General features: G+C 49.4%; 1 protein-coding gene across 1 annotated transcript in view; it reads right to left on the reverse strand.

Moving 5' to 3' along the window:
- plxnb3 (plexin B3) overlaps positions 1 to 17,206 on the reverse strand; it is a 325,474-nt gene that overhangs the window by 158,172 nt on the left and 150,096 nt on the right. Inside the window, exons 5-8 of the mRNA XM_052484163.1 lie at positions 9,074 to 9,202; positions 7,105 to 7,205; positions 2,091 to 2,271; positions 236 to 395 (exon numbers count right to left, since the gene is read on the reverse strand). Coding sequence (XP_052340123.1) covers positions 236 to 395; positions 2,091 to 2,271; positions 7,105 to 7,205; positions 9,074 to 9,202 — 571 coding nt within the window. The remainder of the gene's footprint in view (positions 1 to 235; positions 396 to 2,090; positions 2,272 to 7,104; positions 7,206 to 9,073; positions 9,203 to 17,206) is intronic.

Here is a 17,206-nt window from a genome sequence, read left to right on the forward strand (position 1 = left end):
GTCAGACACAGGATTCGAACTGGCAACCCTCCCGCTGCTGGCTCATCTCGCTAACCGCTAGGCTACCTGCTGACCCGGTTATTTCTCAATTAGATTCATTTGGATAAATAATTAATTCATTACATTGATTAAATGATCCATTAATTAAATAATTATGAATAAAATCAAATAAAATCTCATAATTACAGATCATTTTTATATATATAAAAAATGTAAAATAAAAAGGGCAACCGACCACTTCCTGGTGGGCTGGGTGGGAGGAGCTCAGGCAGGGGTGATTGACAGGTGATGGTGGTTCCCTTGACGATGGCTGGCTGAGGGGGGAGGGTTCCGAAGGAGCAGGAAAGAGACTCCTCCTCTAAAAGGGTGGGCAGCTGGGCCACTGTTAGAGACACCTGGGACAGAGATCTATATATTATATTATATATATATTTTTATATATATGTATATAAGGTTTATTGGGACAGATAGAAAGAGAGTGGGGGGAGAGACATACAGGTGCGTGTGGAGGGATAAATAAATACATTTACTGCAGGACCAGCACAGGCATTACCCCCAAGACATTACCCACTACAAATTACCCCCTAAACCAGCCCAGACATTACCCCCTAAACCAGCCCAGACATTACCCCTAAACCAGCCCAGACATTATCCCCTAGACATTACCCCTAAACCAGCCCAGACATTACCCCTAGACATTACCCACTACAAATTACCCCTAAACCAGCCCAGACATTACCCCTAAACCAGTCCAGACATTACCCCTAAACCAGCACAGACATTACCCCTAAACCAGCACAGACATTACCCCCTAGACATTACCCCTAGACCAGCCCAGACATTACCCCTTAAACATTACCCCTAGACATTACCCACTACAAATTACCCCTAAACCAGCCCAGACATTACCCCTAAACCAGCCCAGACATTACCCCCTAAACCAGCCCAGACATTATCCCCTAGACATTACCCCCTAAACCAGCCCAGACATTACCCCCTAAACATTACCCCCTAGACCAGCCCAGACATTACCCCTAAACCAGCCCAGACATTACCCCCTAAACATTACCCCCTAGACCAGCCCAGACATTACCCCTAAACATTACCCCTAAAACAGTCCAGACATTACCCCCTAAACATTACCCCCTAGACCAGCCTAGCCATTACCCCCTAGATATTACCCCCTAGACCAGCCCAGACATTACCCCTAGACATTACCCCCTAAACCAGCCCAGATATTACCCTCTAGACCCGCCCAGACATTACCCTCTAGACCAGCCCAGACATTACCCTCTAGACCAGCCCAGACATTACCCTCTAGACCAGCCCAGACATTACCCTCTGGACCAGCCCAGACATTACCCTCTGGAACAGCCCAGACATTACCCTCTGGAACAGCCCAGACATTACCCTCTTGACCAGCCCAGACATTACCCTCTAGACCAGCCCAGACATTACCCTCTAGACCAGCCCAGACATTATCACCAGACATTACCCTCTAGACCAGCCCAGATATTACCCCTATACATTACCCTCTAGACCAGCCCAGACATTACCCCCAGACATTACCCTCTAGACCAGCCCAGCCATTACCCCCATACATTACCCCCTAGAACAGCCCAGACATTACCCCCAGACATTACCCCCTAGACCAGCCCAGACATTACCCCTAGACCAGCCCAGACATTACCCACAGACATTACCCCCTAGACCAGCCCAGACATTACCCACTAGACCAGCCCAGACATTACCCCCAGACATTACCCCCTAGACCAACCCCAGACATTACCCCCTAGATCAGCCTAGACATTACCCCCAGACATTACCCCCTAGACCAGCCCAGACACCTCCACTGAGTTACCTCACCAAGTCTCCTCCCACAGATCTGTCACACAATGTTTCTAGATATACTATACTGTTGAAGATCTGAAACCCACCTGAGTCGCCTCCTCTCTGTTGAAGCTCTGTAACCCACCTGAGTCGCCTCCTCTCTGTTGAAGCTCTGTAAACCCACCTGAGTCGCCTCCTCTCTGTTGAAGATCTGTAACCCACCTGAGTCGCCTCCTCTCTGTTGAAGATCTGAAACCCACCTGAGTCGCCTCCTCTCTGCTCTGGATGGCAGGCTTTAGGCTCTGGACAGTCACACACTGGTTGGCAGGCTGGTCGGCAGGCTGGTCGGCAGGCTGGTCAGCAGGCTGGTTGGCAGGCTGGTAGCTCCACAGCCAGTGGTTGGCTTGGCCCTCACGACTACACTCCAGTCTACGAGTGCATCTGTATCAGCGGTATAAACACAGGTTAACATGGAAACGTGTGACAGAGGAAACGGAGGTATAAACACAGGTTAACATGGAAACGGAGGTATAAACACAGGTTAACATGGAAACGGAGGTATAAACACAGGTTAACATGGAAACGGAGGTATAAACACAGGTTAACACGGAAACGGAGGTATAAACACAGGTTAACATGGAAACGGAGGTATAAACACAGGTTAACATGGAAACGGAGGTATAAACACAGGTTAACATGGAAACGGAGGTATAAACACAGGTTAACATGGAAACGGGGGTATAAACACAGGTTAACATGGAAACGGAGGTATAAACACAGGTTAACACGGAAACGGAGGTATAAACACAGGTTAACATGGAAACGGAGGTATAAACACAGGTTAACACGGAAACGGAGGTATAAACACAGGTTAACATGGAAACGGAGGTATAAACACAGGTTAACACGGAAACGGAGGTATAAACACAGGTTAACATGGAAACGGAGGTATAAACACAGGTTAACATGGAAACGGAGGTATAAACACAGGTTAACATGGAAACGGAGGTATAAACACAGGTTAACATGGAAACGGAGGTATAAACACAGGTTAACATGGAAACGGAGGTATAAACACAGGTTAACATGGAAACGGAGGTATAAACACAGGTTAACATGGAAACGGAGGTATAAACACAGGTTAATGGAAACGGAGGTATAAACACAGGTTAACATGGAAACGGAGGTATAAACACAGGTTAACACGGAAACGGAGGTATAAACACAGGTTAACATGGAAACGGAGGTATAAACACAGGTTAATATGGAAACGGAGGTATAAACACAGGTTAACATGGAAACGGAGGTATAAACACAGGTTAACATGGAAACGGAGGTATAAACACAGGTTAACATGGAAACGGAGGTATAAACACAGGTTAACATGGAAACGGAGGTATAAACACAGGTTAACATGGAAACGGAGGTATAAACACAGGTTAACATGGAAACGGAGGTATAAACACAGGTTAACATGGAAACGGAGGTATAAACACAGGTTAACATGGAAACGGAGGTATAAACACAGGTTAACATGGAAACGGGTGACGGAGGGGTTTTAACAATGTGTATGTTTGTGACAGAGGACACAGCACTATCAACAAGGCAGGCTTTAGACAGGCTTTTAGACAGGTCCCTACAGGCTTTAGTTTTGTCACATCTGGACTACTGTTCAGTCGTGTGGTCAGGTGCCACAGTACTACATAGAGACATGACTACATGGAACTCTATTCCACAGTACTACATAGAGACATGACTACATGGAACTCTATTCCACAGTACTACATAGAGACATTGAACTCTATTCCACAGTACTACATAGAGACATGACTACATGGAACTCTATTCCACAGTACTACATAGAACATGACTACATGGAACTCCATTCCACAGTACTACACAGTAGCCATGACTACATGGAACTCTATTCCACAGTACTACATAGAGACATGACTACATGTAACTCTATTCCACAGTACTACATAGAGACATGACTACATGGAACTCTATTCCACAGTACTACACAGTAGCCATGACTACATGGAACTCTATTCCACAGTACTACACAGTAGCCATGACTACATGGAACTCTATTCCACAGTACTACATAGAGCCATGACTACATGGAACTCTATTCCACAGTACTACACAGTAGCCATGACTACATGGAACTCTATTCCACAGTACTACATAGAGACTGACTACATGGAACTCTATTCCACAGTACTACATAGAGCCGTGACTACATGGAACTCTATTCCACAGTACTACATAGAGACATGACTACATGGAACTCTATTCCACAGTACTACATAGAGACATGACTACATTGAACTCTATTCCACAGTACTACATAGAGACATGACTACATGGAACTCTATTCCACAGTACTACATAGAGACATGACTACATGGAACTCTATTCCACAGTACTACACAGTAGCCATGACTACATGGAACTCTATTCCACAGTACTACATAGAGCCATGACTACATGGAACTCTATTCCACAGTACTACACAGTAGCCATGACTACATGGAACTCTATTCCACAGTACTACATAGAGCCATGACTACATGGAACTCTATTCCACAGTACTACATAGAGACTGACTACATGGAACTCTATTCCACAGTACTACATAGAGCCGTGACTACATGGAACTCTATTCCACAGTACTACATAGAGCCACGACTACATGGAACTCTATTCCACAGTACTACATAGAGCCATGACTACATGGAACTCTATTCCACAGTACTACATAGAGCCATGACTACATGGAAGTCTATTCCACAGTACTACATAGAGCCATGACTACATGGAAGTCTATTCCACAGTACTACATAGAGCCATGACTACATGGAAGTCTATTCCACAGTACCACATAGAGCCATGACTACATGGAACTCTATTCCACAGTACTACATAGAGCCAAGACTACATGGAACTCTATTCCACAGTACTACATAAAGCCGTGACTACATGGAACTCTATTCCACAGTACTACATAGAGCCGTGACTACATGGAATTCTATTCCACAGTACTACATAGAGCCATGACTACATGGAACTCTATTCCACAGTACTACATAGAGACTGACTACATGGAACTCTATTCCACAGTACTACATAGAGCCGTGACTACATGGAACTCTATTCCACAGTACTACATAGAGCCACGACTACATGGAACTCTATTCCACAGTACTACATAGAGCCACGACTACATGGAACTCTATTCCACAGTACTACATAGAGCCATGACTACATTGAACTCTATTCCACAGTACTACATAGAGCCATGACTACATGGAACTCTATTCCACAGTACTACATAGAGCCATGACTACATGGAACTCTATTCCACAGTACTACATAGAGCCATGACTACATGGAAGTCTATTCCACAGTACTACATAGAGCCATGACTACACGGAAGTCTATTCCACAGTACTACATAGAGCCAAGACTACACGGAACTCTATTCCACAGTACTACATAGAGCCATGACTACATGGAACTCTATTCCACAGTACTACATAGAGCCATGACTACATGGAACTCTATTCCACAGTACTACATAGAACCATGACTACATGGAACTCTATTCCACAGTACTACATAGAGCCATGACTACATGGAACTCTATTCCCCAGTACTACATAGAGACATGACTACATGGAACTCTATTCCACAGTACATGACTACTAATAGGAGGAACTAATGTGGATCCATAATAAACCCCAGGAAGAGTAGCTGCTGCCTTGGCAGGAACTAATGGGGATCCATAATAAACCCCAGGAAGAGTAGCTGCTGACTTGGCAGGAACTAATGGGGATCCATAATAAACCCTAGGAAGAGTAGCTGCTGCCTTGGCGGGAACTAATGGGGATCCATAATAAACCCCAGGAAGAGTAGCTGCTGCCTTGGCGGGAACTAATGGGGATCCATAATAAACCCCAGGAAGAGTAGCTGCTGCCTTGGCAGGAACTAATGGGGATCCATAATAAACCCCAGGAAGAGTAGCTGCTGCCTTGGCAGGAACTAATGGGGATCCTTAATAAACCCCAGGAAGAGTAGCTTCTGCATTGGCAGGAACTAATGGGGACCCATAATAAACCCCAGGAAGAGTAGATGCTGCCTTGGCAGGAACTAATGGGGACCCATAATAAACCCAGGAAGAGTAGAGAGAGAGAGCAGGAACTCATGGGGAACCATAATAAACCCCAGGAAGAGTAGCTGCTGCCTTGGAGGAACTAATGGGGACCCATAATAAACCCCAAGAAGAGTAGCTGCTGCCTTGGCAGGAACTCATGGGGAACCATAATAAACCCCAGGAAGAGTAGCTGCTGCCTTGGCAGGAACTAATGGGGACCCATAATAAACCCAGGAAGAGTAGCTGCTGCCTTGGCAGGAACTCATGGGGAACCATAATAAACCCAGGAAGAGTAGCTGCTGCCTTGGCAGGAACTAATGGGGACCCATAATAAACCCCAGGAAGAGTAGCTGCTGCCTTGGCAGGAACTAATGGGGACCCATAATAAACCCAGGAAGAGTAGCTGCTGCCTTGGCAGGAACTAATGGGGAACCATAATAAACCCCAGGAAGAGTAGCTGCTGCCTTGGCAGGAACTAATGGGGACCCATAATAAACCCAGGAAGAGTAGCTGCTGCCTTGGCAGGAACTCATGGGGAACCATAATAAACCCCAGGAAGAGTAGCTGCTGCTTTGGCAGGAACTAATGGGGATCCATAATAGACCCCAGGAAGAGTAGCTGCTGCCTTGGCAGGAACTAATGGGGATCCATAGGTAATTCCCCAGGAAGAGTAGCTGCTGCCTTGGCAGGAACTAATGGGGAACCATAATAAACCCCAGGAAGAGTAGCTGCTGCCTTGGCAGGAACTCAGGGGAACCATAATAAACCCCAGGAAGGGTAGCTGCTGCCTTGGCAGGAACTAATGGGGACACATAATAAACCCAGGAAGAGTAGCTGCTGCCTTGGCAGGAACTAATGGGGATCCATAATAAACCCCAGGAAGAGTAGCTGCTGCCTTGGCAGGAACTCATGGGGAACCATAATAAACCCCAGGAAGAGTAGCTGCTGCCTTGGCAGGAACTAATGGGGACACATAATAAACCCAGGAAGAGTAGCTGCTGCCTTGGCAGGAACTAATGGGGATCCATAATAAACCCCAGGAAGAGTAGCTGCTGCCTTGGCAGGAACTAATGAGGACCCATAATAAACCCTGGAAGAGTGTCAGTGTACAGTACCTTCCCTCCAGGACACACCAGCCACAGTAAGGATCTCTGACAGACAGACAGGACTGGCAGTCAGGCTGCTGTTCACACTGAGATACAGACACCTTGGACACCTGAGAGAGAGAGAGTAAGAGAGAGAGAGAGAGAGAGAGAGAGAGAGAGAGAGAGAGAGAGAGAGAGAGAGAGAGAGAGGGAGAGTGGAGAGAGAGAGAGAGAGTGAGAGAGTGAGAGTTGAGAGTGAGAGTGTGAGAGAGAGTGAGAGAGAGAGAGAGAGAGAGGGAGAGGGAGAGAGAGGAGAGGTGAGGGAGACAGAAAGAGGGGGAAAGAGAGAGGGGGAGAGAGAGAGAAAGAAAGAGGGAGAGAGGGGGAAGGGGGAGAGAGCGAGAGAGAGGGAGAGAGGGGGGAGAAAGAGGGGGGAGGGGGAGAGAGAGACATAGGGAGGGGGAGAGAGAGTGACATAGAGAGGGGGAAGGGGGAGAGGGAGAGAGACATCAGGTATATTATCCACATGGATAAGGAGTTTGAGTCTAGGGGTAGTGTTTAGGGGTTAGGGTCTAGGGGTAGTGTTTAGGGGTTAGGGTCTAGGGGTAGTGGTTAGGGGTTAGGGTCTAGGGGTAGTGGTTAGGGTCTAGGGGTAGTGGCTAGGGGTTAGGGTCTAGGGGTTAGGGTCTAGGGGTAGTGTTTAGGGGTTAGGGTCGAGGGGTAGTGGCTAAGGGTAGTGGCTAAGGGTAGTGGCTAGGGGTTAGGGTCTAGGGGTAGTGTTTAGGGGCTAGAGTTTAGGGGTAGTGGCTAGGGGTTAGGGTCTAGGGGTAGTGTTTAGGGGTTAGGGTCTAGGGGTAGTGTTTAGGGGTTAGGGTCTAGGGGTAGTGGCTAGGTGTTAGGGGTAGTGGCTAGGGGTTAGGGTCTAGGGGTAGTGGCTAGGGGTTAGGTTCTAGGGGTAGTGGCTAGGGGTTAGGGTCTGGGGGTAGTGGCTAGGTGTTAGGATCTAGGGGTAGTGGCTAGGGGTAGTGGCTAGGGTCTAGGGGTTAGGGTCTAGGGGTTAGGGTCTAGGGGTTAGGGTCTAGGGGTAGTGGCTAGGTGTTAGGGTCTAGGGGTAGTGGCTAAGGTTTAGGGTCTAGGGGTAGTGGCTAGGGGTTAGGGTCTAGGGGTAGTGGCTAGGGGTTAGGGGTAGTGGTTAGGGGTTAGAGTCTAGGGGTTAGAGTCTAGGGGTTAGGGTCTAGGGGTTAGGGTCTAGGGGTAGTGGCTAGGGGTTAGGGTCTAGGGGTTAGGGTCTAGGGGTTAGGGTCTAGGGGTAGTGGCTAGGGGTAGTGGCTAGGGGTAGTGGCTAGGGGTAGTGACTAGGTGTTAGGGTCTAGGGGTTAGTGACTAGGGGTTAGTGACTAGGGGTAGTGGCTAGGTGTTAGGGTCTAGGGGTTAGTGACTAGGGGTTAGGGTCTAGGGGTAGTGGCTAGGGGTTAGGGTCTAGGGGTTAGGGTGTAGGGGTAGTGGCTAGGGGTTAGGGTCTAGGGGTTAGGGTCTAGGGGTTAGTGGCTAGGGGTTAGGGTCTAGGGGGTAGTGGCTAGGGGTTAGGGTCTAGGGGTTAGGGTCTAGGGTTAGGGTCTAGGGGTTAGTGGCTAGGGTTAGGGTCTAGGGGTAGTGGCTAGGGGTTAGTGACTAGGGGTTAGTGACTAGGGGTTAGGGTCTAGGGGTAGTGGCTAGGGGTTAGGGTCTAGGGGGGTTAGGGTGTAGGGGTAGTGGCTAGGGGTTAGGGTCTAGGGGTTAGTGACTAGGGGTTAGTGACTAGGGTTAGGGTCTAGGGGTAGTGGCTAGGGGTTAGGGTCTAGGGGTTAGGGTCTAGGGGTAGTGGCTAGGGGTTAGGGTCTAGGGGTTAGGGTGTAGGGGTTAGGGTCTAGGGGTTAGGGTCTAGGGGTAGTGGCTAGGGGTTAGGGTCTAGGGGTTAGGGTGTAGGGGTAGTGGCTAGGGGTTAGGGTCTAGGTGTTACCTTGCCATCAGTGAGGACGTAGACATTCTGTCCAGACTGGTCCAGTAGTAGGTCAGCGTTGACTGGACTGTCCTGGTCCACCAATACACTCTGATACAACATCCCCGTTGTGTCCGTCTGGAGAAATACCTGACCGCACAGAGAAGATGAAGTGAAGATTATATTTTTGGTGTGTTGGCAAGAGAGGAACTAGAGAGAGCGTAAACAGATCTGGGAACAGTACCATACATACAGTGTCAGAGTTGTGGACTCGAGTTTGGCTCGAGTCACTAATTTCACTTTGTCTTGAGACTGATGACTTGAAATAATCTGGCCAGGTGTCTTGTCTCATTTTGTGGCACAGTCTCTCAGTAGATTACGAAGCATGCAGCCAGACACAGTAGCTATTTTTTTTGCAAAAAATAAAAAATAAATAAATAATAATAATAATAATAGGCTAGTGAAACGCACACTCGGCCCTCTGATTGGACCAGCAAACTGTCAATCAGCAGAGGTTGGGTGAGCTAGCGAACAGATTGCTGATTACAGCTATAGGATCGGGTGCAGAGCGAACGTCAAACTGTAGGGGGAGAGGATGGCCATAATAAATATGCAGCTCCAAAAGAAATTGGCGATCGGTAATATTAAGTGTTTACTTTGAAAGCTCACCAGCAATGGGCATCAAACAACCATTACTAGCACAGGACTACTGGTCTTTTGGTATGTCAATTGCTAGAAATGTATCATTAACTTGTGAAGCTTGCATTTGATCATTGACTACAGCTCAGCGTTCAACACCATAGTGCCCTCAAAGCTCATCAGTAAGCTAAGGACTCTGGGACTGAACACCTCCCTCTGGACCCTGGGACTAAACAGCTCCCTCTGGACCCTGGGACTAAACACCTCCCTCTGGACCCTGAGACTAAACACCTCCCTCTGGACCCTGAGACTAAACACCTCCCTCTGGACCCTGAGACTAAACACCTCCCTCTGCAACTGGACCCTGGGACTAAACACCTCCCTCTGCAACTGGACCCTGGGACTGAACACCTCGCTCTACAACTGGACCCTGAGACTAAACACCTCCCTCTGCAACTGGACTCTGGGACTAAACACCTCCCTCTGGGACTAAACACCTCCCTCTGGGACTAAACACCTCCCTCTGCAACTGGACCCTGGGACTAAACACCTCCCTCTGCAACAGGACCCTGGGACTAAACACCTCCCTCTGGACACTGGGACTAAACACCTCCCTCTGGAACTGGACCCTGGGACTAAACACCTCCCTCTGCAACTGGACCCTGGGACTAAACACCTCCCTCTGCAACTGGACCCTGGGACTAAACACCTCCCTCTGCAACTGGACCCTGGGACTAAACACCTCCCTCTGCAACTGGATCCTGGGACTGAACACCTCCCTCTGCAACTGGATCCTGGGACTGAACACCTCCCTCTGCAACTGGACCCTGGGACTAAACACCTCCCTCTGCAACTGGACCCTGGGACTAAACACGTCCCTCTGCAACAGGATCCTGGGACTAAACACCTCCCTCTGGACCCTGAGACTAAACACCTCCCTCTGGACCCTGGGACTAAACACCTCCCTCTGGGACTAAACACCTCCCTCTGGACCCTGGGACTAAACACCTCCCTCTGCAACTGGACCCTGGGACTAAACACCTCCCTCTGGACCCTGAGACTAAACACCTCCCTCTGCAACTGGACCCTGGGACTAAACACCTCCCTCTGGACCCTGAGACTAAACACCTCCCTCTGCAACTGGACCCTGGGACTAAACACCTCCCTCTGGACCCTGAGACTAAACACCTCCCTCTGCAACTGGACCCTGGGACTAAACACCTCCCTCTGGACCCTGAGACTAAACACTTCCCTCTGCAACTGGACCCTGAGACTAAACACCTCCCTCTGGACCCTGAGACTAAACACCTCCCTCTGCAACTGGACCCTGGGACTAAACACCTCCCTCTGCAACTGGACCCTGGGACTAAACACCTCCCTCTGCAACTGGACCCTGGGACTGAACACCTCGCTCTACAACTGGACCCTGAGACTAAACACCTCCCTCTGCAACTGGACTCTGGGACTAAACACCTCCCTCTGGGACTGAACACCTCCCTCTGCAACTGGACCCTGGGACTAAACACCTCCCTCTGCAACTGGATCCTGGGATTAAACACCTCCCTCTGCAACTGGACCCTGAGACTAAACACCTCCCTCTGGACCCTGGGACTAAACACCTCCCTCTGCAACTGGACCCTGGGACTAAACACCTCCCTCTGGACCCTGAGACTAAACACCTCCCTCTGCAACTGGACCCTGGGACTAAACACCTCCCTCTGGACCCTGAGACTAAACACCTCCCTCTGCAACTGGACCCTGGGACTAAACACCTCCCTCTGGACCCTGAGACTAAACACCTCCCTCTGCAACAGGATCCTGGGACTAAACCCCTCCCTCTGGGACTAAACACCTCCCCTGGGACTAAACACCTCCCTCTGCAACTGGACCCTGGGACTAAACACCTCCCTCTGCAACTGGACCCTGGGACTAAACACCTCCCTCTGCAACTGGACCCTGGGACTAAACACCTCCCTCTGGGACTAAACACCTCCCTCTGCAACTGGACCCTGGGACTAAACACCTCCCTCTGGGACTAAACACCTCCCTCTGCAACTGGATCCTGGGACTAAACACCTCCCTCTGCAACTGGATCCTGGGATTAAACACCTCCCTTTGCAACTGGACCCTGAGACTAAACACCTCCCTCTGGACACTGGGACTAAACACCTCCCTCTGCAACTGGATCCTGGGATTAAACACCTCCCTTTGCAACTGGATCCTGGGATTAAACACCTCCCTTTGCAACTGGATCCTGGGACTAAACACCTCCCTCTGCAACTGGATCCTGGGATTAAACACCTCCCTTTGCAACTGGACCCTGAGACTAAACACCTCCCTCTGGACCCTGGGACTAAACACCTCCCTCTGGACACTGGGACTAAACACCTCCCTCTGGACACTGGGACTAAACACCTCCCTCTGCAACTGGATCCTGGACTTCCTGACGGGCCGCCCCCAGGTGGTAAGGGTAGGCAACAAACCAACGCTGATCCTCAACATGGGGGGCCCCTCAGGGGTGTGTGCCTGTTCACCCACGAATGCGTGGCTCCTCACGACTCCAACGCCATAATTAAGTTTGACAAAGTTACGACGGTGGTAGGCCTGATCACCGACAACGACGAGACCAGAGACCAGGCAGTGTGGTGCCAGGACAACAACCTCTCCCTCGACGATGAGACAGCCTACAGGGAGGAGGTCAGAGACCAGGCAGTGTGGTGCCAGAATAACAACCTCTCCCTCAACGATGAGACAGCCTATAGGGAGGTCAGAGACCTGGCAGTGTGGTGCCAGGACAACAACCTCTCCCTCAACGATGAGACAGCCTATAGGGAGGTCATAGACCTGGCAGTGTGGTGCCAGGACAACAACCTCTCCTCAACGATGAGACAGCCTACAGGGAGGAGGTCAGAGACCTGGCAGTGTGGTGCCAGGACAACAACCTCTCCCTCAACGACTAGGCAGCCTATAGGGAGGTCAGAGACCTGGCAGTGTGGTGCCAGGACAACAACCTCCCCTCAACGATGAGACAGCCTACAGGGAGGAGGTCAGAGACCTGGTAGTGTGGTGCCAGGACAACAACCTCTCCCTCAACGATGAGACAGCCTACAGGGAGGAGGTCAGAGACCTGGCAGTGTGGTGCCAGGACAGCAACCTCCCCTCAACGATGAGACAGCCTATAGGGAGGAGGTCAGAGACCTGGCAGTGTGGTGCCAGGACAACAACCTCTCCCTCAACGATGAGACAGCCTATAGGGAGGAGGTCAGAGACCTGGCAGTGTGGTGCCAGGACAACAACCTCTCCCTCAACGATGAGACAGCCTACAGGGAGGAGGTCAGAGACCTGGCAGTGTGGTGCCAGGACAACAACCTCTCCCTCAACGATGAGACAGCCTACAGGGAGGTCAGAGACCTGGCAGTGTGGTGCCAGGACAACAACCTCTCCCTCAACGATGAGACAGCCTACAGGGAGGAGGTCAGAGACCTGGCAGTGTGGTGCCAGGACAACAACCTCTCCCTCAACGATGAGACAGCCTATAGGGAGGAGGTCAGAGACCTGGCAGTGTGGTGCCAGGACAACAACCTCTCCCTCAACGATGAGACAGCCTATAGGGAGGAGGTCAGAGACCTGGCAGTGTGGTGCCAGGACAACAACCTCTCCCTCAACGATGAGACAGCCTGTAGGGAGGAGGTCAGAGACCTGGCAGTGTGGTGCCAGGACAACAACCTCTCCCTCAACGATGAGACAGCCTATAGGCAGGAGGTCAGAGACCTGGCAGTGTGGTGCCAGGACAACAACCTCTCCCTCGACGTGAACAAGACGAAGGAGCTGATCGTGGACTATAGGAAAGTTAACCCACTGTTCCTAGACCAGTTAACCCACTGTTCCTAGACCAGTTAACCCACTGTTCCTAGACCAGTTAACCCACTGTTCCTAGACCAGTTAACCCACTGTTACTAGACCAGTTAACCCACTGGTCCTTCTGTAGCTCAGTTGGTAGAGCATGGCGCTTGTAACGCCAGGGTAGTGGGTTCAATCCCGGGACCACCCATACGTAGAATGTATGCACACATGACTGTAAGTCGCTTTGGATAAAAGCGTCTGCTAAATGGCATATATTATTATATATTGATCCTAGACCAGTTAACCCACTGATCCCCTGAACAAGGCAGTTAACCCACTGATCCTAGACCAGTTAACCCACTGATCCCCTGAACAAGTCAGTTAACCCACTGTTCCTAGACCAGTTAACCCACTGATCCTAGACCAGTTAATGTATTTATTTATTATGTAGTCAAGGTATGCGGTGCTTATTTCGGCCTGCAGAGGGATCCGCTAGCCTGCCTAATCAGTGATTAAAAAAAAAAAAAACCTGAAGAGAGAAGCAGCAGATAATCCAATTATTTTAAACCTTATCTTCACGGTGAGCGAGTTATATAAACCATCGGATAAGAAAGAAACACCAAGTTAAGCAAAGTGAGGATGATGACCTGTTTTGTTTTCACCATTCAAGCCTCATTTAAATATATATATATATTATTTTTTTTCCCCAGACTCCATCTCTTCCAGAATTCTTGTTTTTTACTCCTACATACCTGGAACAGACCGTTTGTAAGGACCTTCAAATAAGAATGACATGATGAACATGAGATAAAATAATAATTAAACCCCTTTTTTTACCAGTCGTTGTTTTAGTATGTTGGCTATTTAGAAATGTACAAGAGTAACCGAGTCAGGTGAATGAGAGAGAGCCAACTGAAAACTGTACTGAAGAGAGAAGCATCAGATGAACTATTTCTTTTCAACCTTATCAAAGGGCTGATGTTGGTACAGGTTAGACTCCCTTAACAGGGTACTAGACCCGGGCTATATCACCATACCCTATCCAGGTCCCAAGGTTTAACAGGGTACTAGACCCAGGCTATATCACCATACCCTATCCAGGTCCCAAGGTTTAACAGGGTACTAGACCTGGGCTTTATCACCATACCCTATCCAGGTCCCAAGGTTTAACAGGGTACTAGACCCAGGCTATATCACCATACCCTATCCAGGTCCCAAGGTTTAACAGGGTACTAGACCCAGGCTATATCACCATACCCTATCCAGGTCCCAAGGTTTAACAGGGTACTAGACCCAGGCTATATCACCATACCCTATCCAGGTCCCAAGGTTTAACAGGGTACTAGACCCGGGCTATATCACCATACCCTATCCAGGTCCCAAGGTTTAACAGGGTACTAGACCCAGGCCATATCACCATACCCTATCCAGGTCCCAAGGTTTAACAGCATACTAAACCCAGGCTTTATCACCATACCCTATCCAGGTCCCAAGGTTTAACAGGGTACTAGACCCAGGCTATATCACCATACCCTATCCAGGTCCCAAGGTTTAACAGGGTACTAGACCCAGGCTATATCACCATACCCTATCCAGGTCCCAAGGTTTAACAGGGTACTAGACCCAGGCTATATCACCATACCCTATCCAGGTCCCAAGGTTTAACAGGGTACTAGACCCAGGCTATATCACCATACCCTATCCAGGTCCCAAGGTTTAACAGGGTACTAGACCCAGGCTATATCACCATACCCTATCCAGGTCCCAAGGTTTAACAGGGTACTAGACCCAGGCTATATCACCATACCCTATCCAGGTCCCACGGTTTAACAGGGTACTAGACCCAGGCCATATTACCATACCCTATCCAGGTCCCAAGGTTTAACAGGGTACTAGACCTGGGATTTATCACCATACCCTATCCAGGTCCCAAGGTTTAACAGGGTACTAGACCCAGGCTATATCCCCATACCTATCCAGGTCCCAAGGTTTAACAGGGTACTAGACCTGGGCTATATCACCATACCCTATCCAGGTCCCAAGGTTTAACAGGGTACTAGACCTGGGCTATATCACCATACCCTATCCAGGTCCAAGGTTTAACAGGGTACAAAACCCGGGCCATATCACCATACCCTATCCAGGTCCCAAGGTTTAACAGGGTACTAGACCCAGGCTATATCACCAGAGCCTATCCAGGTCCCACAGTTTAACAGGGTACTAGACCCGGGCTATATCACCATACCCTATCCAGGTCCCACAGTTTAACAGGGTACTAGACCTGGGCTATATCACCATACCCTATCCAGGTCCCAAGGTTTAACAGGGTACTAGACCTGGGCTATATCACCATACCCTATCCAGGTCCCAAGGTTTAACAGGGTACAAAACCCAGGCCATATCACCATACCCTATCCAGGTCCCAAGGTTTAACAGGGTACTAGACCCAGGCTATATCACCATACCCTAACCAGGTCCCAAGGTTTAACAGGGTACTAGACCCAGGCTATATCACCATACCCTATCCAGGTCCCAAGGTTTAACAGGGTACTAGACCCAGGCTATATCACCATACCCTATCCAGGTCCAAGGTTTAACAGGGTACAAAACCCGGGCCATATCCCCATACCCTATCCAGGTCCCACAGTTTAACAGGGTACAAAACCCGGGCTATATCACCATACCCTATCCAGGTCCCACAGTTTAACAGGGTACAAAACCCGGGCCATATCCCCATACCCTATCCAGGTCCCACAGTTTAACAGGGTACTAGACCTAGGCTATATCACCATAGCCTATCCAGGTCCCACAGTTTAACAGGGTACAAAACCCGGGCCATATCCCCATACCCTATCCAGGTCCCACAGTTTAACAGGGTACTAGACCTAGGCTATATCACCATAGCCTATCCAGGTCCCACAGTTTAACAGGGTACAAAACCCAGGCCATATCCCCATACCCTATCCAGGTCCCACAGTTTAACAGGGTACTAGACCCAGGCTATATCACCATACCCTATCCAGGTCCCACAGTTTAACAGGGTACTAGACCCAGGCTATATCACCATACCCTATCCAGGTCCCACAGTTTAACAGGGTACTAGACCTAGGCTATATCACCATACCCTATCCAGGTCCCAAGGTTTAACAGGGTACTAGACCCAGGCTATATCACCATACCCTATCCAGGTCCCACAGTTTAACAGGGTACTAGACCCAGGCTATATCACCATACCCTATCCAGGTCCCACAGTTTAACAGGGTACTAGACCTAGGCTATATCACCATACCCTATCCAGGTCCCACAGTTTAACAGGGTACTAGACCTAGGCTATATCACCATACCCTATCCAGGTCCCACAGTTTAACAGGGTACTAGACCTAGGCTATATCACCATACCCTATCCAGGTCCCAAGGTTTAACAGGGTACTAGACCCAGGCTATATCACCATACCCTATCCAGGTCCCAAGGTTTAACAGGGTACTAGACCCAGGCTATATCACCATACCCTATCCAGGTCCCACAGTTTAACAGGGTACTAGACCCAGGCTATATCACCATACCCTATCCAGGTCCCACAGTTTAACAGGGTACTAGACCCAGGCTATATCACCATACCCTATCCAGGTCCCACAGTTTAACAGGGTACTAGACCCAGGCTATATCACCAT

This window comes from Oncorhynchus keta, chromosome 28 (assembly GCF_023373465.1).
Source record: "Oncorhynchus keta strain PuntledgeMale-10-30-2019 chromosome 28, Oket_V2, whole genome shotgun sequence".
Classification (NCBI taxonomy): domain Eukaryota; kingdom Metazoa; phylum Chordata; class Actinopteri; order Salmoniformes; family Salmonidae; genus Oncorhynchus; species Oncorhynchus keta.